The 26,688-nt window shown below is 39.1% G+C and overlaps 1 protein-coding gene across 1 annotated transcript in view; it reads right to left on the bottom strand.

Moving 5' to 3' along the window:
• KIF26B (kinesin family member 26B) overlaps positions 1-26,688 on the bottom strand; it is a 277,053-nt gene that overhangs the window by 96,379 nt on the left and 153,986 nt on the right. The window contains 1 exon segment of the mRNA XM_036380967.1: positions 9,915-10,098. Coding sequence (XP_036236860.1) covers positions 9,915-10,098 — 184 coding nt within the window.

The following is a 26,688-nucleotide window of genomic DNA, read 5'->3' as shown; positions in this document are numbered from 1 at the left end:
CTATTTGTATAAGCATTTTCAATCACCACATAGGAGAAAAAAAGATAATGTATTGTAATGTATTGTATTGTAAGATTGAACTAAGCAAGAAAAAGGATATTAGTCTGGATTAAAATCTGTGAATTTAATGGCAATATCTTAAGGGAATGTTGACTTGTCTTTAAAAAAAATCTGCTCATTTATAAAAAAAAAAAAGCTAGTTTACAAGTTAGCCTTACAATTTTTTTCAGATAACTTCCTCAAAATGTCCATACACAGCTTTTTCCTCTATATTTCCACTGCACTGGTGAGGAAGAGGAGATGAATACACCCACTTATAAGTTTATAGATGCAAATATACACACCTCATGTATAGTGAGAATTACACAAACACCTGTTCATCCACAACCACCACAGGTGCATCCACTCAATTTCTCACTTCTGAGTGTTACAGGAGAGGTTTTGGGCCTCACAGGCCTTAAAAATGTATGGGCATAACTCCTGATTTGTCATATCAAACAGGTCAATGATTTCATCAAACTTTTTTTTTCCTTTACTATATAGAAAGATTCTTTCTTAATGAAAAACAGGAACTGTTTTGTTGAAGTATTTTCATATCTGGTATTTCATATCTCACTATCCAATGAAAGATAATTTAACTGCTAATCACTTTGGGAACAATACAGAAAAGAAAGTCTATATACATTTGTAAAACAAAATGGCATGTGGTTATCAGGAATCCACATACACTAATGAAATGTTTCCAAACCCCAAGCCATGCTGCCTACACTTCCAGGAAGGAGTTTCCCCTGGAAGTGATTTATAGGTCACATGACAGCAATGAAAATCTGGCCATCCAATGGCCAGAGGCTGCAATCTAACAGGTGAGCGCATTATGATCATCTTTACAGAGCCACCCTGACAGAAGTACAACTGAACATCTCCAGTCCTTTACTCCATAAAGAGCAGTTGCATTTGGTTCGATTTGCCAAAAGGCCAAATGTGGAAAATGTCTTCTTGGTCCTTTTCCACAAAGGTCTGTCTGCTTTATGCAACCTGCTCAGTTGCATGCAGATCTGCTCAGCCAGAGCTGGGTGCTGTACAGTGAAAAGCAGAGGATGCAGACTTCCATCTGAGAAGAGGTCAATATCCCTAGAACTTTCTGCAAGCACCTTGTTATTTGTATCTCACAGCAGCTGGTTTTCTATTAAAGGTTCTGAGCAGAACACAAAAAGAGCTTCTGTTCCTGCTCAGAGATTAATTTCACCTCTACTTGAGCCAGCCAAAACACAGATATCTCATTCTAAGGCAGCTGTCTATGTGATCAACTGAAAAAGAGAGGTACATCTGGTAGGCAAGTCAGCCCAATTCTCTCCATTTCTCCATGACAGGAATACATTTGAATAGCCAGGATCAGAAGGGTAGTGATCACCTAAGCAGATCAGAAGGGTAGTGATCACCTAGCAACATGAATTACATCCTAAGGTGGCAATAATGGTGGCACTAAAGCATGAAGGAAAACATAGGAATACAATTACTTGAAACATGGAGATACATGTTCCTCAAAACAGCACAAAAAATGGATAAATGACATAGAGAGATATTCCCAAAAACAGATTAGAATCCTGAAGGAAAAGGCAAAAAATGGGGAGACCAAGAATAAAAGGAGATACATTTTAATGGTATTCTCTGTATTAAAATGCAGTTCACGTTGGCTCTTACTCAGCTGAGCTAGTTATCTATTGAAGTCAATGTTGTACCAGAGAAATGAGGTAAGGCCCAGACCCTTAGAAAAGAAAAAACAGAACGACCTTGCAGTTGAACCAAGAGGCTCAGACAGATCATTAGCCCATGATGTTACAGCAGAGCCTCCTGCAGTGTCACCATCCCGCCCGCACCACTGCTCTCCGACACGTGCTGAGAGGAGTCAAACACAAAAGAAAAAGGCTGGGAGGAGAAGAGCTTTAGGGAATTTTAAAGAAAAAAGAATTGTAATAAGGTCTACAGCTGACTGCTCAAAGTTCAGTGCCTGTTACTTGCCTAACATCTCAGAAAACTAACCACAGTCCCACATTTAGCAAATGATCCACTATTTAAACTCCTTCTTCAGCATTGATCATGAGAAATACTCATGAAATTTTCAATTCTGTCATCTTGACTTTACTAATTTATATTAATCTCTTCGTCATGAATTTACAAATCAATTTAACGAGGTGAGATGCAGAGGAGAGGGCAGGGAAGAAGGGGCAATTTTGGGAAGTACCAGTGAAAGCCTTAAAAAAGAAATGGAAGTTATTAACCAGAACTATCAAAATGCTCCAAAATATCAACCAGCAGTACCACCTAAATTAAAAAGCAAAGTAAATAAAAATACAGTATCTCAGAAAAACTTGGAGAAGACCAGTATTAAAAGCAATGGGTTTATATCCTAGAAAAATACAGTAATTTTCATTCAAATTGCATGTCCTTCAAAGTTTAAGAGACTTTAAAATATGTGACCGCTGTATTGTCATACTATTTCAATAATATGAGAATACTTTGAAACTTTACTTACAAGATGGGCAAGAGTAAATGTTTCTGTATCTTCATTAGGTTATCAACCATCATTGACCAATGTGAGCTTTGTGTATAAGGCCCATAGCCAAGTAGAAGCCCACAAATCATGGTCATTCCTGCCACTAAGTGACTTGAAGCAAGAAAGCAGTCAACTGGCATAAAACTTATAGATTGCTGGGCATAAAATCATATGACAATGCAGAGGGTGCTGGATAAATAAAGTTACTTAGAAACGTATAAAACCTAGTACCACCAACCTGAAGCATTTTGAGCAAGCTAATTTTCCTTTTGTTCACCAGTGTTTACAGAAAAATTCATCAAAACAGACCAAGGTAAACAATACAAAACTAGACTTTGGAGCTCTTTTCCCAGGTGAAATGTACTATAAAAGAAATGCAGAAAAGAATGGTTCTTCTAACACATAAATAAAAAATGCCATCAAAGTGAATTGAGGTTTCATATTTTTTCTGTCCAGTCCAATTCCACCTGGAAATCTCCTCCAGCCACCTCTTGTGCTCACAAGCTCATCAGTACAATTTCTGAATACATCTAGGAAGATGTCACTATAGGGACAGACATTTCAGTAGTTTTTGAGGAAAAAAATAGGAATTTAATGAGCAACAGTCTCTTGTCCATATGTGCCATCACTAATATCTGGTACTCAGATTAGGATACAAGTTTTTCTCTGTGATATATAGAGAAAGAGATCTTTTTTCTCCCAAAGCAAAGAGTTTCACTTAAGGACTAAGTTTCTCTATAGAAAACGTCATTTTCTCTGCTGCAGTTTTCACACCACCCTCCCCACCAGTGAAGAGGAAGATGTCTGCTAGTTTGAAAGATGGCTTTTTTTTTAAATGGAAAATCAGCAGAGACAAAGGAATTAAGAGAAAGATAGGTGCCTACATTAGTGAAGCCCATCCAATGCTCCCAGTTTCCTTGAAGTAGCAGCTTCTAGAAGCTTCACAAAGCAAAGAAACAGCAGTTACAGCGGTCCTTTAAATCACAGAAAACATGACTGCATATAAATTTATTTAAAATACACGTTAAAATGCACTTTAAACCTCCAAGTCAACCAAAATGCAATCTGACAGGCTTCTGGCATGCCTGGGTTGGTACTTCCAAATCCAGAACAAGCTTTACTTTAGAGAAAGGCACACTAAGTGTTCATTAAAAACATTATTGACAAACGTAAGAGATTTTTGTTAACAGCAATTCTTCTAGATTCTAATAACTTCACCTTTTACTTAAAGCAGCTTGATCTTAAAACTCCTCCTAGAAAATCCCATCTAGCAGGAATGTAGACAAAGTGCACAAAAGCTTCCACCAGGTCCAACCAGTACATTTTGTGAGGAGAAACACAGTTCTGAGCAAGTCTGACTGGAGGGCAAAAGGCCACCTGGATCTCATTCCAAGTGGAACTAACTAATTTGTACAACAATCATGTTGACAACAAAGATGAACACATATGTCTCCTTTAAATGCCTCAAGGGATCATCCTCTCACCTTTCAGTAGCCATGGTAACTTTGGGGGGGAAAAAAACAGCTCTCATCTCAGAAATTGTTTTCTCTGATAGAAGGTTTAAAATCACTTTTGTCATCTATGCGTTAACTTTTGCCCCTATATGCCTGAAGGATGAAGCTTTACAAAGGAAGGATGTCTGCTTTACAAAGGAAAAAAACTTCTTCTCATTCTTTCTGGCAATGCCTTAAAGATGGCTGGCAGGGAAGTGAAATACAGAACATATTTTGCAAGTTGGGCTGGGGTTTTTTGCTGACCATAGCACAAGTTTTCATAAACTCCCACTCAATGTATGACAAAAATGTAGACAAAACTGTATGACAACTGTAATGTAGACAAAAAAAATCCTGACATCCATCAACCAGCATGTTAAAATGAAAACTCTGATAGTAGAAAGGGAGGTTTCCTGTACCTTTTGGACTTAAACAAGATGTGAATCATTTTTTTCCTTCAAATCAACTTTGCAAATCATGTAAGTGTAAGAACATTTCTTTACATCCCTGCACTGATACAAAGAGTTGACATGGCTATTGAAAACATCTTTTGACAAGAACTATTCACACCATGATTTATACAAGCCATAGCCAATGCAATAGTTACTCATTATTAACACCCTTATTGCGTTGTTATATAGCTCAGATTAAAGCATGCCAAAGACAGCACAATAATTGTTGCCTGATTAAGTGAAAAGTAAACACAAACTACTTTAAGGCATTGGACAGCTGAAATGCTAGCAGCTTGTGAGCCCAAAGCATTGGCATATGCTTCTGTCCCAGCCAAAACACAGTTGTGAATCTACTCACAAACCTGAACTGCTAGTGCATTAGAGCTTTCTTCACTGTTACTTTTGACAAATACTGTGTTGGTTTGGTAGACACACTTTCAGGTCAGACAAAATGTTTCATACAGTTTTATGTAAATCAATGTGAGAAAAAGGTAAGCTTCAGGCTTGTGTAAAGTAGATAGCAGATTTTGGGCTTATTCAATCAAATACTGTGTTGTGACAAAAGATTAGATTCTTCAGCCAGGCACAGAAAAATTATTTTTAACTGAATTGTCTTTACTATATGGCACAGATCCTTGGGAGAAAGGTGTATGACTCAGGAGTCTCTATCACACATCCTGCTGCCACTCCTGCTATTTGGTTGTGTCTTGGTTCCCATTGAGGGCCCCTCCCAGCCTCACTCCATGCTCAGCCCTGTGCTTGATGAGCTACCAGCTACCACATCTCTCATTCACTCACCAGACTCCCAAACCCCTCTCTGCTCTGCTTCCTACCCCATCCTACACACTTGGAAAGGGCCCCTTGGGAGCCCCTGCAGCATAATCAATTATTTACTCCTTAATAATCTCCTCTTCTACACCAGCTTGAGAACAGGTATCTAATATTACACTGCTGATGGGCTGAGGACATCACTAACAAGATGACCAATAAAACCTCATTGTTTCTTTTTGCTTCCTGTCTCTCTGTCTGCTCCTTTTCCTACAGTGAGATTATAACTGCTCTGGACAGAAAGCAGAGGGGGGGCTTTTAATCTGAATTTACACATAATTTAGCAAAACAGGTCTAGGCCCTGCAAACAAGAGTGCTGCTGCTCCAGAAAAATAAAAAGTAAACAGAATCACAAACCACAGTTGTTCTTTTAATAGGTCAAAAAGACTACTCAAAGAAAGTTCTGTGGTGACTTGCTTTTTCCCAGGTAAAAACCTTGTGCAGAAGAATGATTTTAGTGCCCAGGCATTGCTATTTTATTTTGAGATTAAGAAGTACCAAATAACAAAAATCCACACCAAAAAAAAACCCAACAACAAATATATATATATATAAGGAAAAGTAAACTAATCTCTGCCCAAACATAACAAATATCTCTCACTGACAGAGGTTTATAAGACTACACACAGAAAAATAATAAATGAAAGAAAGCAGAGAGACCACATCCATTTATCCTAACCCCCTGCCACCTGAAAACAACCTATTTATTCAGGCTGGCATAAAATTTTTCATTCCAGCTGTTTTTCATGTCAAATGTGAGATTCAGCAAAACAACATCTTTCACAGAAAGAACATTTCAGATTTTCATCAAAAGTGTTGGTTTACTTTTGATTCTGTTTGACAGAAAATGGAAGAGGAGGTGTAGAGGGAGGACGGAGGGAAGGAGACTGGGGAGCAAATCTAAGCAAACCTTACTAGAATGGCCTTACAGTACAGTTACATCTTAATGCAGGCATGGAATAATTTATTATTTCTGCACAGACCACCTTTTTGCTCTGTTATTGGCTGTTGTTAGGAGGGACACAACAGATTTAAGAAGTATCTTTCAGAAAACTGAGATTTGGGGAAACTTCAGTGCAGCCATCCAGAACAGTAGCACTCTCTCTCTGGAAAAATTCAGTAAAAGCAATATGTTACTCAGAATATGAGGATTCAAAGACAGCAGAGAGAGAAGAAATGATGCTCAAACTGTTGCAGTTTATGGAACAGGATTTCCTTTGGGCACTCAGCTCAAAGGAAAACTCTCAAGAACTGACTATGAGGATACCACACTACCACTCAGGATCACCTCTCTACTAGCAAATGTAAATTCAAAGTACACAGATAAATTAGGATCCATAAAAGCACTCCTGTTAATATAGTTACAATAGGGTCACACCTTTGTATTTAGCATCAGGAAGAGCTATTTGGAAATTAGTGCAACAAAGAATCTGAGGCTTCACTTGTTTCTTTGACAATGTGGTACTTCTGCTAGGCTCAGTGGTGTATCTAACATCAAAGTAAAATGCTGATTGTGGAGTCCTACCATTCCATTATTAATATCATTTCCTGCTTCTGTGAACCTGAACTTCAGTTTTCAAATCATACTTCTTTCAAAGTCCAGGCTGGTAGAGTTTTGATTTGCAAGGCATTTGTAAGAAAAGGTATGAAGCATGCAACCTGAATATATACTCTCTAACCCTTTTCATCAGTTTAGATGCTTCAGTAGGGGGTTCTACCCATATCCATCCTAAATGAACTGCTTACTAACTTTTAAATATGTTGGTGATAGGCAGATCTTCCTCTTTTAACTTTAAAAAAATTATATGTCTACACATTAAATATAAATTCTATAATTTTGAATTAATCATTGTCATTAATCTTGCAATGAGAAGGAGAATATTTGAAATTTCTAGTAGAAGCGAAAATATAAAATAGCAACTGTTTGCTTGCAATTTCGTTTTAGAAAACTGTGAAATTAAACTTACCCTGAAAGTCTAAGTGTTGATGGACCCAACTTCCTATCCTTCACATCTTGGATACCCAGCTCCCCTGGAAAGCTGACAGATCTCAAGCTGACACCAAGCCAGTAACACCCAGTGTGTGTGCCAGGGCTCACAGTGAGCCTGCCTTCCAGGCAGCCTGAGCGCAGCTGTGCCCTGGAGTTTCAGAAATCCACAATCCGTGGCAATGGCCATCCCTCCAATTCTGGTGAACCAGAACTTCAGTAACAAATTGTCACATTAGAAACTGCCCAGCCTACTCAAACCCAAAGTGAAATAGAGTTTTATCATGCTGAGATTGCTCATAAAGTTCTATTTAAATACAAACCAGGAAAAAAACCTAAATTATTGAAAACAACGTTTAGCTTCCCTGAACCCACTTCTTCCTCATGGGTTCACATTTTATAAATTTATACCCTTACAGAAAACATTATATGAGAAAAAATGCAGAGAAAAGTAACTGGTTTTAACATACTCTAATCAAAATATATCCCAATGTAACTAAACAGAACACATAAACAAGGAAAATTAAAAGCAAATAAGCTGGAAATTCCATTACCTCATCTAAAGTTTTCCCAGTCTGACAGATAAATTACACTGTTATCCTGAACTAATTTACTTATTGTGCCTTGCACCTATATCTGGCACATTAAAATGAAAATTGTGAACAGAGGCAAACTGATGGGAAACTTTGATGAAAGTATACAAGCTTCAGGTCATAATTATAAGGTGACTCCTAAAAGAAACCAAAAAGGTGAAAAATGAAAACGGCTTCCAGAAACTGCAGGTTAGACATATTTTTGCTAATGGAAATGCAGAAAAATTAAATTTTTCTAGTATGATTATATGAAATAACCTAATTTGATTTACTGCTTTGAAGAAGCATGTGTGTCAATGTGTTAAAACCTCTTAGCTATTTATATGCTCTGATAGTTTTGGGACAGTAAGTCTGAAACAAAAATAAATTCCTCCTTAATCATGTGAGCTGCAAAATTTCAGTTTTATTTACGTAGCTGGAAAGCCTGGAGCCTGTTCTTGTACATGGTTTTGCAGAAGCAAATCACAGGTCTGTTTGGGCATATTGCAAAACTGCTTCCCAAGCCCTCTCCACTGCAAACCAGTAGTGAGAGGAACAAGAAAGGCTCAAACCAGCTTGGAATGTTTAGACAGAGCTATGTTCGTGTCTCAGTGTGTAGATCCTTTCCTTGGGACATGTGAAAATAATGATCAGGAAAAGTGCTGATGCAGTCCAAGATGGGAGACGAGCCCCTGTTTCCAAGAAAACACCCTTGATTATTCCTCAATGGAATTTTTATTCAGATGCAACCTGTCCCAAGCACAGAAAAGTAAGACTCCTGAGAGGATGGTTTCTATTGTTAATCTATTCTGTAGCAACTTCCCATAGCAAGGAACAAGTTCAAGTTTACTCCTCTTTCCCCCACTAAAGTCAGAACACGTATCCCTATTCAAGTTTTATAAGATCATGACAGATTTCTACATTTCCTCTCACCTACCAGGCCAGAGGAAAGGAAGAGAGCCCCATGTGTAGGGCATCTCTTTTCAAACAGGCATTAAACCAACCATGAAAGTAATACCATTGTCCTTTGAAAATAAACCCTGGAACTGCGCAAAATAAGAAAGTGAGTATCCAAAATCAGCAGTGAAAGTTCTGAAGCCCATCCTGTGCTCAGCAGTCCTAGATCATACATTACAATTTCTCTTCTAAACAAAAACTTTCAGCAAATTCATTGTCACTGCTTAGTATTCAAGAAATATGGAAAAGCCAAGCACACAGATGTTTGCATAAAAAACTACCTTGATTAAAGCAAACTGCTTTTCTCAGCAAGTGCATGCTCATATTCCCAGATGTAATATGCCAGGCTCTCCCATTGTAGCAGGAAAAAAGGGAAGGGCCACTCAGACAAACTACAAAGCAAGAGCAAACTATATACCCACCTCCTCCACCACCTCAACATAAGTGTGCACCTAAACAGCATTTTAAGAGGGAATGATTATGCAGAATGGGAGGAAATAACATGACAGAAGAAAAAGGAGCAATCTATCATTAAAAGCATAGGTTTTGTTCAGGTAAATGTACTGGAAGAAAGCCAGTAGACATAAGCCAGAAGCAAATTACAGTGTGTCCAGGCAAAACACCAGTCTGGAAAGCAAAGGGATCAGGACCACAAAATAAACCATAGTAAGCAACTACTATACAGTTTAAACACAGCCACAGAGACAACTACTCCCAACTCCCGAAACCCAGAATGGATATTGGAATGGATAATGGATTCTGCCTCCTGGCAGAATGGACATTAACTCCACCTAGTAGCACTGTGGTCCCAGTGCAGGTGCATTAGAGTAGCTGGGCTTTGAAGTGTGTAACTGCTGCTCAGCTACATCTGTCTGTGTTAACTCAACATTATTAGAAATTCACTTGCATTAGTTAACTCAAGTTTTTAGGCCTTTTTATGTATGTTCAGGGACCAGATACAGCAAAATCAACTGAGAAAGGTCATGGTTTTCCAATTCCCTAAATGTTTTTCACAAGGATAAAATCTTTTCCCAAGAAAATCAGTATTTTACTGATATTTGCAAGGCCTACCTTGCCCAAACCAGGAGTGTCTTTCACTTTGCTGACTGCCCTCAACAAACATGGTGGTGCAGGGGGTGGGGAAGTCTGAAGGATACTGCTGAAGCAGGTAGAGAAGGGAGGAGATTCAGGAACAGATGATGCAGAAGGCCTGTGCTTCTTCTTTTTGGAGGACAGGTTCAATTTCTGAGCAGCTCTGTGGGAGAAACAAAAATAGTAAGCTGAAACAACCTCAAACTCATCAAGAAGAACAAATAGAAATATTTATCAGGTTGCTATTTATGTAGGCTCTCAGTTTTGACCTCATTGATCCAGATAGTTTTATAATTCTTGTTCTTCATTCCTTAGTACTATTTTAAAGCCATCAACGACAAAGTTACTCCAAATTTAGAGTCTTCATTAAGCAGGGTCACAATCAGGCCTCTGTCACTATTTTATCTGCTGAAACAATTCAGCCTGCAAGAACGCTCCAAACCCAAACCAATGAGCTGTACAGCAATTTCTGGTTTAAAATTATGAAAGGTTCACACAGAATTGTGTCTCATGCATAGGTCACTGATTAGGAAATAAATACTTGTGCTTGGAGTTAATTGGTGATAAATGCTCAGGTGACTCTGCTGAGGTGTAAGAAGCCTTGCACTAGCTGTTCAAAACTTTTATCACCTCTTAAAACATAAGCCAATCTAAAAGCTGAACAAAAGCTGACCAGTGAAAATACTGCTGTCTGTGATGAGCTGGAGACAATCACACAAACTCCAGCTGCATTAACCACTAAGCAGGGGAAGCAGTGAAGACTCTTTATATTAGTACAGAATTCTCAGATAAGAATGCTGAATTCTGTATAGCATTTGATGAAAAAGTTACGCTTTCCAAAGCAGAAACATTCAGTACTTTTGTTTTGCGAAGTGTTTTATTTTGAGAGATAATGCGACATTCAAATCTTTGTAACAGCTGGTTTGTTCCAAGACTTTTGCATCCTGCACTGCCCAGGGATAACATCAATATTAATCATGCTGTCCCATGGTTTTCCTTTTGCAAAACAGAACACTTTAAACAGAGCAGGTCAGCAGGAGTACTAACTCAAAGGAGAGATGCATAGAACAATTTTGTTTGCTTTGGCAGACAAATTGGGAGTTAATATATGTATAAAGCAATCTGTGCTGACAGTGGCTCCCCTCGCTTGGCTGAAGTGTGACACTCAAGAACAACAATTCTAAATGCTAAGTTTTAAGAAGCTTTAGCTGTACTGGTATCAGTTTATATTATCCAACTCAAAACTTACAAAAGTAATGACATCATTTTACCCAAAGGAGTCAGGGAAGAAGGACTGAATATACACACACATGTGCATATGCACACATTTCAATATGCAAGTAACCTGTGTTTGTATCAGGTGTCTCAGACACATGGACAAATTACTGCTTGGTATGACATTGCCATATGGCAGCTGGTACAGTGTGTGCACCACCAGGGTGTATTCTTTTAGCCTATGACAAGTGCAAAGCACTTCCAGATAAATTTATTTCCAATAAAAGAAAAACACTAGGAGATTTTAACTGACCTGGCACAGAATTAGAACTCAGAAGCTTCTGTACCACCTCCTTGTCCTTTGTCTTTACTCTGACCTAAAGACTGCAGTTCATAAACTGTCCCTCTCATGTAAGCACACACTTTCTTTTTCATAGGAAAAATACTCAAAATGTGTTAGTCAAACCTTGTCCTTCCTTGCAATATTTCCATGGTTTGAGAGGATTCAATAATGTCTGTTTCCACACTGTCTATCACTAACACTTTTAAAAAGTTGTCCATGCTGAATCAAGATCTTCTGTACATCTTAGTTTCACTATAAAATTATTTCAAGAGAAATCTTGTACTCTACGTTCAACAACTGAAAATATAAGTGTTGGTCAAACATACTGAAAGCTTTACCCATGTGTAAAAGCTCATTAGTCCAGTTGGAAATACAGGAAGTGGCTCCATCCACTATGGTCATCTATCTGGTCTCTCTGACTCACGCCCTGGTGTATTTCCTAAAAGCTGTTTCCTTAACTGACTGACAGACAGAGCCATTATCCGTCTTGCCACTAAATGCTCCTCCAGAATTTGCTGCTCTTTTTACAAAGCTGACAGTGTAATACAAACCACTCTTGACCCAACCAAGCACACAGCCGACATTTTCTTAAAGAAAGCACATTGTTGGAGGTACCTGGCCTTTTCAAAATCTTGGACTTATATTATAGTTTGACAGTTATAACATTTGAGATTGCATACTTTTTTTCCATGCAAAAAGGAATAACCTGCATTTTCCTTATATTTTTGGCCTGTGACTGGCAAAATGTATGAAAAGCAATGAACTATTTCTCAGAAGTTCATGTTTTCTTCTTCTGTTTTTCCCCAAGTAAAAGAAATCAATGCCTGGCAGGCAAGAGAACCATTTACAAGCCCTATCAGACTGGATTGAATTTTGAAGGGTATGAAAAAGGCAATAAGCATCAGGTAATTCCCAGAGCATTTAATTGGGAAGAGAAGGATAGTATAACCACATGTAGGCTGCAATATGACACAAATACGTAAAGTGTGGCTTTCTTGTGAGTACATTTGAGTGAGCAAAATCCTTCAGCCCGAGTGGCTAGCATTGCTCCAAACACAGCTGGTCATACCAGCTGATACTGATTTGGCCCTGTGATCCAGCACAGGAGGTCAGAAAATCACATCTTTTACCTTTCCAGGCAAGTCAGAGGCCTGGCTCTCTCATGCAGACTCTCTGGATCACCAGGCTCCTCAGGGAAAGCACCAGGCTGGACCCTGGGAGACCTGAGGGCAGTGCAGCTCACAGCCTGCACAGCTCCGCCAGCAGCTCTTTAGGCTCTGCTCTTTGTACAGCAGCCAGCTATTTTATTTCTTTCATTTAATATCTAGTATAATAGGGCTCTGATTTCCACTTGAGACTCTGCACAGTGCCGCAGTAATGGTGATGGCAGTGATGGCAGCATGGCTTTATGTACTGACAATGAGCTGATCATGCTCCAGGTTGTATTAGCTCCCCCTTGAGCCAAGTGATATCAGCTATGGAATATGCAGGAGTGTGCAGGGGGCTCCAGTGCCTTGCAAACCACTTCCCCACTGTGTGTGGTATGGCTGTGGTAGGGATTGTGTCCACAGAGACACACAGGGAACTTGATCCAAATTCAATTTTCGAAGGGCATAATTTAAACTGCATTAGACCACTGTGTGAGCATACTCATTCACAACAGAACTGTCTTTAATGTCATTTTACTGAATTACCTTCCAAATGAATGCATATTTAATCCAGTTTAGCTAATATACTTTGGATTAACGCCTTCAGATAATTTGGACTATTTCTTTCCTGAGAGTCCTGATGCAAACAAGCAGCTGGAGACTTTTTGAAGGCTTACAAGATTTCTGGCAGAGGAAATAATCACAAGATCAAGAGTTGAAATTGCAGGAGGGACATTAGAAAGCCAATTAAAGTTCAATCCAAATAAAACTAATACATTGCCCTGGCAGGAAAGGGGAACGGCTTTGAAAGTCCACCTGATCCATAGCAAAGACTGAGATAATTTCTTGAAAGGATGTTCTCTGCTTTTTGGTTTTTAAAATAAAACTTTAATTATGTATATGTTTGGGCAGTCAGAATTGTTTTCATTTTTCATACCCCACCTCTGCAGAAATGGTGATTTTTTTTTTTTAACCTTATAACTTTACAAGCAGGCTAGGATTTTCAAACTCAGGCTTCTAAATTAATGCTAATAAAATTCAAGGGATGCTTTTTTAGCTTGATTAAAGAGATTTTTTTTCAGCAACACATCATCCAATCCAAGTTAAAATTTTAGGAGTGTCAAAGTAGAGGTCAGTAGGCCCACTAGGTTCATTAGATTCAGAAGCTTCTGTACCTATATATTAGGTGGATATATAAAATATTATTCACACTTGTGCCAGCAAAGATTATTGATAAGTAACACTGACTGAGACACTCCATCATCAGTGATATCTGAAAAGATTTCCTTAGGTGTGTATCTCTGTATAATTATTCCATACTACACTATGTTCATACTACACTAAAATGCATCCAGTACTTATTACCCTTGGAAACAAAATTCCATCATAGAGGCTACTGAGCTGGCATATCAATTTCTCTGTCAAAATAGGAAGTGAAATTTCATTTCCATATCCTATTCTCTACAGAGGAAATTGCTCACAAGCTGTGGATGCTAAACAGCTATGTATTAATTCATTGTAAATATTTACAATTCTAATTTGAACTAAAAATCTATTTTTCTTCTTTATTTGGAGATATACAGTCCATTTTATAATAAAAATAATCTTGGCTGGGTACACCATTCAAGGAGTAAGGTGTGAACTTTATCTATGCAAGGGATGGCTTACCAGAACCTTGATTATAGACTTGTTGGTCAAGCCCCAAGCAGGTTAATGACCTTCCCTAGCAATTAAAACACTACCTTTACCTACCCAAAGCTGCCTTGCCTGCTGCATCTTACTGTATGTTGGAAAAGAGATGGAAGTTTTGTCTGGAAATCAGTCTTTGAGCAAACTCCCTAAGCATATTTGTGCATTTATATCACCAGTTATAAAATAGACCTGTAACATTCGTATCATATGGTCTCAGGTTGAGCCCCTATAAGTGAAAGACCCCTTTAACCAGCCACACCCTCAAAACAACAGCTGTATTGATGTTCTCTTTTTTTCTTTTTTTTTTTTAACCTAAGACATAATTCCCTGTAGAAAAAAGCAGAAGTTTTGACTGTCACCTACAAAGTAAAATGTAATCTGTGTAGTATTTTAGTTAGCTGCCTGTGCTGGTTTCAGCTGGGGTAGAGTTAATTTTTTTCCCAGTGGCTGGTGTGGGGCTGTGTTTTGGGTTTGTACTGAACACAGTGAAAATAACATAGAGATGTTTTTGTTATTGCTGAGCAGGGCTTGCACAGAGCCAAGGCCTTTGCTGCTTGTCCTTCAGCCCCCCACACTGGTGAGGAGGCTGGGGGTGCATGGGAGGCTGCGAGGGGGCACAGCTGGGACAGGTGACCCCAAATGACCAAAGAGATATCCCAGACCATATTACATCATGCTCAGGATATCAAGTGGGGGGAAGAAGGAGGAAGGGGTGGAATGTTCAGAATGTTGGAGTTTGTCTTCCCAAGTGACCATTATGTGTGATGGGGCCCTGCTCTCCTGGAGATGGCTGAACACCTGCCTGCCCATGGGAACCACTGAATTAACTCCTTGTTTTGCTTTGCCTGTGTCTATGGCTTTTGATTTCCCCATTAAACTGTCTTTATCTCAAAGATAAGACAAATCTTTTCACTTTTACCCTTCCCATTCTCTTCCCAGTCCCATTGGTGGGTAGAGAACAAGTGGCTGCCTGGGGCTTGGCTGCTGGCTGGGGTTAAACCACAACACTGATAGAATGTCAAACAAAGGTATCCTGGAACCCTGCCATTAGTTTTGATTATTTCCAACTCAAATGTTTGCCAACGTGGTTTCCAAGCATGTTTTCTGCTTTGGGTAAATATGTTTATATTAAATGAGTCATCATATCATATAAAAGTCCTCTTGTAGCTGGAAGGTAAAAACCAATGGGATACAGAAAACTTAAAACCATGCAGATTCCTTTTCTGTAAGAAAAGCCAGTCTTGATTTTCAGTTACACAAGGTCACTAAACAATGTTTCATCCAGGATCTTTTGTTACTGAATTATATCACCTATATGCTGCCCATACAGACTAGACAGAGTGCACTAAATGGGATGTTCACATTTTCTGATTATACGGATCTAACCTACCTTCTCTGAATTTTCACCAAATTGATTCTATTTCTTCCATTCACCTGCACAGGTGATGCAGCTCCATAAGGTGACATTACAGCCAGATTGACCTGACAATTACCACGAAAAGGGGGAGACCCCACACCTGCCACTGCCCTGTTTGCATACTTCCTTCCCCTCTCTTGCTTCTTTCCTTACATTTATTTTGGCTTGGCTGCTACTGCTTTAACCTCCTAAATGGGCTTGTGCCAAGGGTGTTTTAAATCATACTTATTTGACTATGGCTATATGGCTAATATGCCTGAATTACTAGGGCAAGATCTTTCCCAGCCTTAAAGTCTGAGGCATGTGGTATGAAATGTGGTTTCATATGAATCTCATGTTTCTATCAGGAAGGAAACGAATTGGCCGGGAGCCGTGGCTTCCTCTGTGCCATGCCTTACCCTGCATCTCCCAAAGCAAGGAGCAGAAAGATGCTTTAGAGGCTGTTTAGCCCACAAGCTAACAGCTTGCTCTGCCACCCCTCCACCGTCTGCTGCCATCCTGGGGTACCACCTGGGAAGCTTGTTCAAGAAGCAGGAACAGCCTCCAGGAGCTTCTCGTCATATCTCTACATGGAACAGCTTTTCTCACCCAGAGTGAAAGCAAAAAGACAGAGTGATAAATCTTGCAGCTGGCTTGCCATGTCCCTTCTCAGTCCTCCTTCCTTGCCTTCTAACAGGAAGCTAGAAGCTATAAACAAGAATCAGAACAACTTTATTCCACTTTAATTCTCAGGGTGGCCAAACCCAGGGCTGTGGTGTTACAGCCTAGTAAGATATGTGAGGAATGAAATAAAAATCCTCAGAGGAACATTTTCAGAACTTGTAGTTCCAGTAAGAATCTTTGTATTTGTGTTTAATTATTTTACAATGCCTTTAAAATCTGGAGATAATTTGAGCTTTCTGCTTATTCTGTAGGAGGTATAATAAACATGTCTCTAATGCCCAGTAAACACTTGCCCCTTATTGTTCTCTTTATTTTATGCATGCATTCAATTTCATAGCAACAATAAAGCTGTCCCAGGCTGTAATCTTTCACATCTTGGGTGGCAGGTCAGATATTTTGGCCACAGTGCCTTAGTGACTGCACTCTCCTCAGGAACTGAAGTGTAACTGCCAAGAAACTCATTATTTTTAACTTATTTAATTCTTAAAGAGACAAAATAGGACTTCAAACTTTATTCAGGATAGGTCTTATAAAAGCTGAGGCACACAGGCAAACTGTGAAATTAACAGCACAGCCATGTTCTTATATCAGCTTCAAAGCTGAGTAAATTCACTGGCAACAGAGCTGCTCCAGGATTGCACCAAAACAAAGATGAGGAATATGCTTGCAGACCAATAGCTTAATGAGAAGCTCCAAGTTCTACACAACTGTACTGAGCGACAGAGGACACATATTCTGCACAGCTGTTATGTGAGGGGAAATTCCCTGTTTCAGAGAAGGAGATCTGAAACAAATCCCTACTCATGTCATTCCTGTTCGATTCACGACATTCTCTTCACCACGTAGCACTGTATTCCAGCAGAGATCTTTTTATCTAACCCATAAGTTCCTGGAAAACCTTGGTTTGGTGACAGATGTATTTCTGCCGTTAGCAACAGGACCATTCATTAGCACTCATACATAAAGGTAATGTTGTCAAAGAGCGTAACAACTCACATGAACCCTTGCATTTGGAATTTCTACAGGAGCTCAAGCCCTTGTCCTTCAAGAGTACCTATCAAGAAAACTACATCTCGACTCAATATCTTGATACATTTAGAGAAAGATCATTTCTGATTACTTTGATTTCTTTTTCTCCTCATTCTCTTCTCTTCTTAGTCTAGTTCCTAAATTTCAGGCATTACCAAACAAGGCAGTGGCCACATACATGATAAAAATTACCAGATTCACCTTTTCTGCTGTGTTATTGACTGCAAACACACATAATCAACCTACATTTTTAGAGAAAAAAAGAATGATTTTGGTAACCAACAGAAGAACCTAACCATATGAAAATATGCTGAGCAATCAAACAACAAAGAGAAAGAAGTAGTCGATTTTTTAAAAGAAAGAGTGCAAAAATGTTGTTTCTATTATTAATCTAGCTTATTTTTCTCAATGAAAAAAGGCTTAATAAAAATTGGTAGTCAGACAGATGACAGTGCTTACATTGTCCTTTTCTTGAAAAGCTCAGAGGATCAATTGGATATGTGTCACTGCATGATTAATGCATGAAGCAAGCTGACCCATTATACTTGGCTAAAATAAAAGATGTTTAGCACTAGTTTAGAAAACCATATATATTTACTATAACTCAAATTAATATCTTTATCACTTACCACCATGGTTACTTGACAACCCTCTTCAGACCAGAGTAGCCTTTATTTCAGTCACACAGAGGTGAGGGCAAGGGCTCTAGTATCTTCGAAGGAAGGGTCAGAAACAGGCTCCATCCAGCTCAGCCTTTGGGTGTTAAGAAGTACTGTCTATTTATACTGATAATTTATTTTGCAAGATGCCAGCATTGCCACCAAGTACTAAGGAAGGAGACGTGCACTGTTTTATCCTTGTAGTGTTATTGTGTACAACAAGAAATATGCAAAGACCTTACAGTTGTTAACTGTAAAATATTAAATCTATAAATGTACAGACACACTGCCTTCTCATGAAAGCTCCCAAAGTAATAGCTGGCAGATTTTCCCTATGTCTGAGCTAACACAAGAAATGACAAACCATTGGACTGGACTCCTAGTTAGTCAGCCCCTAGCTGGCTCTCCTCATGAGCAGTCATGACAGCTCAAAAACATCACTAACAGGAACTTTGCAATGTGGGGCTCACAAACCACTGGCCATTTAATAACAGTCCTCAAAATCACATAAAGAAAATCCTTTAGCTGTAAGTTTTATGGAGCTTATATGATTACAGTTATTCTATTACCTTGAATGCTAAAGCCTGACCACATACTGTGCAGAAAGCTATTCTGTTTCATATCTGTCCCATTCAGCAAAAACCTCTCATAACACCAGGAGAAAAAGCAGCCAGCACACAGATTCACAGTCCATTTTGTCATTGTTTAACTTTCCGGTTGGCAGAACCATAAAAAGGTTAAAAGGCAGGTATGTATTACAGGGCGTTTTGCCTCATCAATATTTTTGAGGTCAGCACATTTAAAATAACACCAGCATACAAATGGTAAACTATTCTGACAACACAGATGCATTGAAACTCAATGCACTTAAGCCCAGCTCTCACAAGCCATCTCCTGTTGTAGTAAAAAATATTTCCTCTAAGAGTTCCTGTTAGTTTTGCCTTGTACTTATTTAAGCCCCCCACCATGAGATGGTGATAATTCTTTGATACAAGTTGTTTTCAGCTACTGGAGACCACAACAGTTACTATAAATAACATGCTATGGGTCCAAGTCTGAGGTCCTCCTCTTAGCAGACTAAAATCAGTACAGTCCCAACAGCTTATAAGCAAAGTAGACAACACAAAAGAAAAAAAATTTATGATCCCAACTTCCTAGAGTTAGGCTGAAGCATAAAGAAATTCATGAATGGTGGGAAATAATAAATTAATCTGGATTTTCCCAGCACATTCACACAAATAGTTCCAGTGTTTTTGGAGGTGCCTAACAGCATCCCCACCAGTATCTCCAAGGAGGGTATCCAGATGATGGACTTGTGCTCCACACCAGGGTGTGGAAGGAGAACAAGAGCTAGTGGGCATATATTGAAGCCAGAGGAATTTGAACATGGTATAAGGAAAAGCTTTTTCATCCTGAGGGCAGCCAAGCAAGACTGGGAACGTTTTTGTGCTTGGGGAAGTTTAAGACCCAGATATGTAAAAGCCTGGGCAACGTGTCTGATCTCACAGCTGAGCAGGAAGTTGGTAGAAACATCCTGAGGTGCCCTCCAGCCTCTGTGATCCAATGCTGTTATGAAAGAAAAGTTAATGCAAATCTGTATTTTTTCTTTCAGAATGTACTTTCTCTGAAAATTTTCAACAGAATCACTTGGCATCAGTCTCAGAAATGTATGAAATTCAAAAATAAATCTTTAATTTTTAGAATATTAATCTAAATATAAATGGAAAAATTTCAAACTACAATTCCAAACTGAAAAAGGTAAAAGCTATTTTTTTTTTGCAAGGCTGTAACCAAAACAGATTCCAAAACTTCTTGATTTTCTGGCAGGACGTTAGCTAATCAGCAGAAGCTGATGAATTAAGCTTCAATGAAATCCACATTTCCTGCTGAGAAAAAAAAATTGACACAAGTTTGACCCACATCACCTTCAATGTTTTGTGATAAGACTTCCTCTCTTTACCAGCTGCAGACTCAGGCAGTAATTCTACACAACACTAAATGTCCTCATATCCTACCATTTGCAGGGGAAGTCCCACATGCCCAGCCTCTTGCAGGAATGCTCAGCATTCTGCTGGCTTGGACCCCACCTCCTTTGGGAGCTGACCTTAATATTTAACCTACTTTAATCATGCTGCAGAATGATTATGAAAAATTATGAAACTGGAAAACACTATTAGTCTTGGCAATTGCTGATATTTTTAAAACAAACCTTTTGTTCTTTTTTTTTTCTATTTCCAGTAAAGTGACATTCAAAAAATTCATTAAATTAAATACACCACACAGAGTAGTAAGGCATTGCCAGGAAGAATTGAACTGTGCAGATGTGTGGCACAGGCACCATCAGAAAAAAAGAAAAGCAGAATTTATGACTTGTAAAGCCTTTAATCTGCAGTTTTCTGCTTATTACCTGTTCAAATTTCAGTGAAAGCAAATTAATTTTCATTTCTGAGAGCACTTCTCAGGTAGTTGGACAAACTGATACACTGAAAAAATTTGTTTCTCAGCAAAAGCAAATTTCTGAAAATACCCCTGGAAGTGCAAAAATAAGCTATTTAAAACAGCTCAACATTTTTATGCAAAAATGTTTCTCTAAACTCATCCTGTCGCATATAAAAAGGCAGGAAAATGCATTTGCTATTTGATTTTACTTGGATCTCAATCTTTTTTGTGAATTGTTGATAGCACAAATATTTGCAGCTCTGTTCCACCTGAATCAAGTGCCAGTAACTCCTGTTCAATATTGATGAAATACAGCTGACAGTGAGGGATGCAGGGGAGAGGAATATCAGAGGAATTAGCAAGGATCTCATCTGCTCTTCCATGACACCAAAGGGACTGCAGTCTCTGAGTCTCCTGGGTCCATGGTAGATATCACAAACAAAAGGGGTAACGCTACCCAGAAAAATCTTTTGACTCTTAAAATGTACATGGGCTCCTCTAAGAATAAGATACAAACTGTATTTCTTTTATCCCAGACAGATGACAGGAGAGAAGAGAGCTCTGTCTGCATACAGAAAAAAATGAATATATTTTTCTTTCCAGAGCAAATGATAACAGAGAGATTAATCTGCTTCTTTTGCCCTACTACAGCCACCTGCAGCAAAGCACAAGCAGGCCAAATGCTCCCTCACCCTGCATTTGCAGAAAGAGAAGTCATTCTTTTCCATTCTGGAAATTTGCTCACACTCACACATTTGGCATATTGGGAATTTTAAATAACCTAAACTGTCCAGAAAATAAAACTCAGAATTTCGTTTCCAACATCACAAGATTCTGCTCTCAGTTGAAATGCTTTTAGCGGATTTAAACAAGAGAGGATGGAAGCCTTATTGACTGGGTAGTGTAGTTAAAATTAAGCTGACCAACTGATCTGGCATGTCTGGGGTTGCCTCTTTGAATTACAGAATTCTCCAGCTCCTTCACAGTGAAACATATTCCTGTTGAAGCTTCAGAACAAAATGAAACTTTAATTCAATCTGAAAGATATTGATCCCTTTGGGACTTATTCAAGCTGCCTAGTTTTATCAGTTTAGGCCTCCTGGGCTCCTGGGCTCATAACAAACCTGTGCAACACTCTCTGAGCCTCAAGCAGACTGCTCCTTCATGCTCCCACCCTGATTCTTTTGTGACCTAGTACCCAGCAAATGCAGCTTGCAATAGCCCTCTCTAAAGGGCTTTTTGCAGATACCAGTATATCATAGCATTTTGATTTCTCACAACCAAAAGTCTCCCCCTGCACCCTCTCACTGAGCTACAGAGTTTAACACCAGTCCTTTGTCTTTAAAAGGACCCATTAGACTCACAGAAAAGAGTGCAGCTCTGCAGTTTTGTAAACAGCCACTCATGAGGTCATGCTCTCCAAAATTAGATTCTTTTTAGTAAATCTTCTGTTTTACCCACTTGCAATAACACCATAAACTGTGGGCATCACTGAAGTAGCCTCATTCAAGCAGTCATTCAAGAATCAATGTTACAATTCAGAAGACTGACAAATATTGGGGAGCAAGAGGGGTTTAAAGTACTTTAGCTTGAAGTAGTTGATAACACAACCTTTTTATACCACAAGACATAATAGATTTCTAAATACAAACTTTATTCTTTTCCTTGATACAGTGATTCAGTGGGAAAGCCATAGACACACACTATGTGCCCACAATGCAAAAGCACTGCAAAGCTGATACAGACAGACAAGCCACATAAATGCACATTTTTTACCACTGTGTAAACATAGTTATCCCACTGTAATTTCAACAGTATGGCTACAGCAAATGGCCTTCTTGGTGTGAAAGTATTTATTCTGGTCAGTTTATTCCTAAACAGCATAAGGAATAAGGAAATATAATGATAAATGATAAATTTGCATTTACTCAAGAGCGGCTCTACCGATACAATTATTTTGGCAAGAAGAAATATACCCATAACAAAAATTGTTGCTTTGTATACATATGAACACAGACATGCAAGACAGCCAACTTCACTTTCCCTGCACAGATTAACCCCCACACCAGTCCTGCATGGACAAACAAAAGAAGAAAAGCCCTGTGGAGCACAGGACAGGGAACCAACTTGGGGCCTTGTTAGTGTGAGCAAAAACCATCACACTGCTTCACATCTGAGCTGGGACAGCACAACTCTGCACCAGACAAAGACTCTGACTCCCTTTCAGTCATCAATATCACTGACTTCCTTTTTCCTTCATTTTATTATGTTCTCTTGTAGCTATTTTCCATCTGTTGTGCTACCTGTTTTTCTCTTTGTCTGGTTGCATCCATCCATTTAAACAGGTACTATCAGAAGCACAGCAGGCAGATGAAAAGCATTCAGCTCATCACCAGCAGTTCAATGCCCACTCAGGGGTGCTGTTACAGTCTTTATTTTATGATTAGCTCCTGCCCACTGCACCAACTTAGACTTTCATTTGCTATTCTGTTCCCCCAGCTAGAGAGCATTTATGCTCCCCTTTGGATTTATTTTCTGTTCTAGATACCTGTCTCTGAAAACAAAGATATGGAAGGAAGACCCATGGACTGTGTGATACAGTTAGTACCAGGAGAAACAGAGAATCTGTGGGACCTTTTTGCATGGTTATATTTCCCACATCTAACACTGCAAAGAGACACACTCTGATCACATTAAATTCAAATCAATAATGTAAGGGGCAGTTTCAACGACTCTCTGGAGATACAATCGTGCTCCAAAGCTCACTGAGGCCAATCTTGGGTCACTTGTTTCTGAATGTATAATTAATTTCCTCTGCAAGTTCAATTTTGCAAGGACCCAAGCATCTCCTGGGGTATGTGATGCATGCCTTTAGCTCCTACTGAGACTAATGGGACCTTAAGGGGCCGGACAAATTTCAGGAACAGGCATTTTCTGAATTATAAAAGCAATTCCTGGCTGAGGACTGAATCCAATACCATGATGTTGCCTTGTAATGCTGCTGAAAGAAAAAGAAGCACAAAATATTAATTCTCTTGAAGAAGGAGACAACAGAAAGCCCTAAAGTTAGAACACAAGGCAGCCAGCTCATGCGTGGAGCTCATCAATATGATTCTTAGGAGGCTCCCAGGAAAGTTGGCTGGAGGCACAGCCAGCCAAACTGGGGTTACCACAATGTGTGTTAGGAGGGCAAGACATGATTACACTATCTTTATTTACCAAGCAAGATACAGAATTTTTTCAAGCATGACTGAATTGCATCTGCCCTTGAACACCTGGCTGGGAGTAAAACTGGCTCACAAGCAGAGAGAGGTTGGCTGCTTTTGCTGCAGATAAACTCACTATCATGAGAACTTCAGGGAGTAAGGCATTTAGTAATTAAAGGAGAATAAATGTAGGGCATGTGACCATGCCATTTCCCCTTCTCCATCTGATGCCACAGGAAAGCATGGAATGACAAAAACAAAGCTTGTTTTCATGTTCTTTTCTACCAAGACTAAATAAGATTATAGCAGAAGCACAGGCAGTAACATTGACAGCACAGTGATACTGTGAAGCTGGTTGGGGGGAAAAAAACCCACAACAACTCAAAAAGTCTCTCAGCAGTCTATTTTAAGGAGGCATCTTATATAACAGGAAACAAGCACAGTTATTCTGGATTCTTGAACACCGTCTGTCACACTGCCACAAGCAAAGGAAATATAAAGTATGTGAGACCATTTGAAGATTGTTAGTTTTAATTAGTCTGTAATAATGTTGGTTATATAAATCCTTGCAGGTTGAATTAGAGGAAGAAAGTGCCATGGAGATTAAGCCTACATAATATCTAAATCATTCCAAAGCTAAGGGGAAAAAAGATCCTTTTTTATTCTTTTGCTAATGGCAAGCTCAGAAAAGAGGGTGGTGATCAGTGTGGTATTCACAGGCACTAACCACTAACACTGGGATGAATTCTTCAGGGCAGGAAGACACACTCTCAAGGAGGCAAGGGACAGGTGGCTGCTTGGCAAAGGAGAGCTTTTCTGTCCAGAAGCTACAGAGTGAAGCATCAGCTGTCCATGTACAACTTAGCAGGAACACTAGAAGGGTCCCTCAGGGTTGTGGTACACCAGCTGGCTCCTCAGCCACTACCCCAGCCTAGCCTGCACGTGCTACTGTGGTGCCCAGAGCTACTGCTGCCATGAACTAACATACCTTCTCTACCTTTTCTCTCTAAAAGAACAGCCACGTAACACAGGGCAGGATGGAATCCTCAGTTTCTTAGGTTTCTTGTTTAGGGGTTAGAATTTGGCTAATAGCTTTGGTCACAGATGGTGTTTAGGATGAAAGGATGTACTAGAATTCTAAGAAGACCAGTGAAACATTTCTGTGTCTTGAAACCACATATGCATATTTTTTTAAGCTTTAGCATAGATGGAAAGAGAAATAAAATTGTCACTGGTTGAAAATAATGTTGTGTCTAATTCAAACCAGAATTTTGATAGTTTCATTTCTGATTCCAAGCAAAAAAACCCAGTGATTCATATAGCATTACTCTATTAGCAGGATAAGAATTGAAGGAGGAATTGAATGGACACTATCCAGGTTTATGGAGCTTTACTCCAACCAATCACCATCTGTTCTCCCAGGGCTGTGCAGGTGTATAGATCAGAAATAGCCCATATCCAGAAAAGCAATGCCACAGAGAAACTTTGCAAACCTCAAGGAAAGAAAACATAATTTAAGCATTAAGATGTAACTGTGCATAACACATCTGGGGCAAATTTTCAGGAAATCTAAGTTAGTTTTGCTCCAAATACTTCTGTATGATTTCACAGCAGCTGGTTCATGGAGAGTTTGAAATTTGCACCACTCTTTATCCCCATTAAATACAAAACTAAAAGCTTCCTAATCCACGAAAGACTGCTAAAATAGCAGAAGAAAAGATGAAAGGATGAAAGTTAGGTCAGCTAATAAAAATATAAATTATATTGAAACTTGCAATAACTGAATATTACTATGTGTTGATGTAATGCTTTACCGTTTAGTTCTTGGTATGCTGACTCAAAAAGAGAAAGACCCATTTAGGCACATCTTGTGCATGTAATATTAAACTCACCCTTCATGAAAAAGCATCTGTATAGTTCAGTGTTAGGAACTTTTCATAGTGACTAACATCTAAACCAAGGAAACATATTGTTTTGATTATACTTTTTAAATGGGCATAATGAAACTTATAAAAGAAGCAAAGGTAATAAACTCCTCCAGTTCGCCATCCAAATAACTATAATCCTATTAATTATATTGCCTTCCATTCCATCATTATAATTACTACATTATGGTTAGAAAATCAAATACAAGAAACTTTTCTTTCTGTCTGATAACAAAATATTTTGCTCAGATGTTCCTAGTTAGAGCTGTAGATTCCCTCACAGAAGGTGAGGACACGAAGTTCCCCAAATTCACAGAGATGGCACAAAGCCAGAAGGAATAGCAGAGTTACAATTCTCTGGGCAAACACCATTACTGCCTAACAGACTTCACCCGAGGAGGGGTCTCGACTGAATTTCACAGTAAATTCCCACCCCACAAGGTACCCACTCTAGCAATACTTTTCTCATTTACAGGAGGTTTTGAATAGCATGTTACAAACTTCTCCCTGCAGCTTTCTTAAAGAAGCTGCATCTGTTTCTTTCTTCTGTGCTATCCTATGTGCAGGAGTGGCTATGAAAGAGCAAAACACGCAGCATGTGTGAAACTGGGAGAGGCAGAGAGATGCAAACACCTGCTGGGACTCCATTTAACCAGTAACCCAAGAATTCTCCTGCAGAGGGCTGAAGAGGTTAAGCCTTGACCCATTTCTTTATACATACATGCACAGAATGTAATTTTTACCTCTGTATTGCAATTAGTAAATATTACTTACATAGCAATAATAATATACTAATAATAATTTACATAGCACATCTCTTTCTTGTATAGATGCAAACCTTGGCTGTTGGAACAGCTGATGGGAGAGGCATGTCCAATTACTTCAGTTCAAAAGCCAAGGCTCACATGTAACAGCCAAGATGAACCAGAGTTCCCTCTGCTGCCCTGCTGGTCATGGTTTGTCATGTTGGGAGAGCAAGCACACCCCTGAAGGGCTGCCTTTTTAGCCTACCAGTGA

This window comes from Molothrus ater, chromosome 3 (genome assembly GCF_012460135.2).
Source record: "Molothrus ater isolate BHLD 08-10-18 breed brown headed cowbird chromosome 3, BPBGC_Mater_1.1, whole genome shotgun sequence".
Classification (NCBI taxonomy): Eukaryota; Metazoa; Chordata; class Aves; order Passeriformes; family Icteridae; genus Molothrus; species Molothrus ater.
Note: the sequence above shows the minus strand (reverse complement) of the source record. Positions and strands in the feature narration are given on the sequence as shown.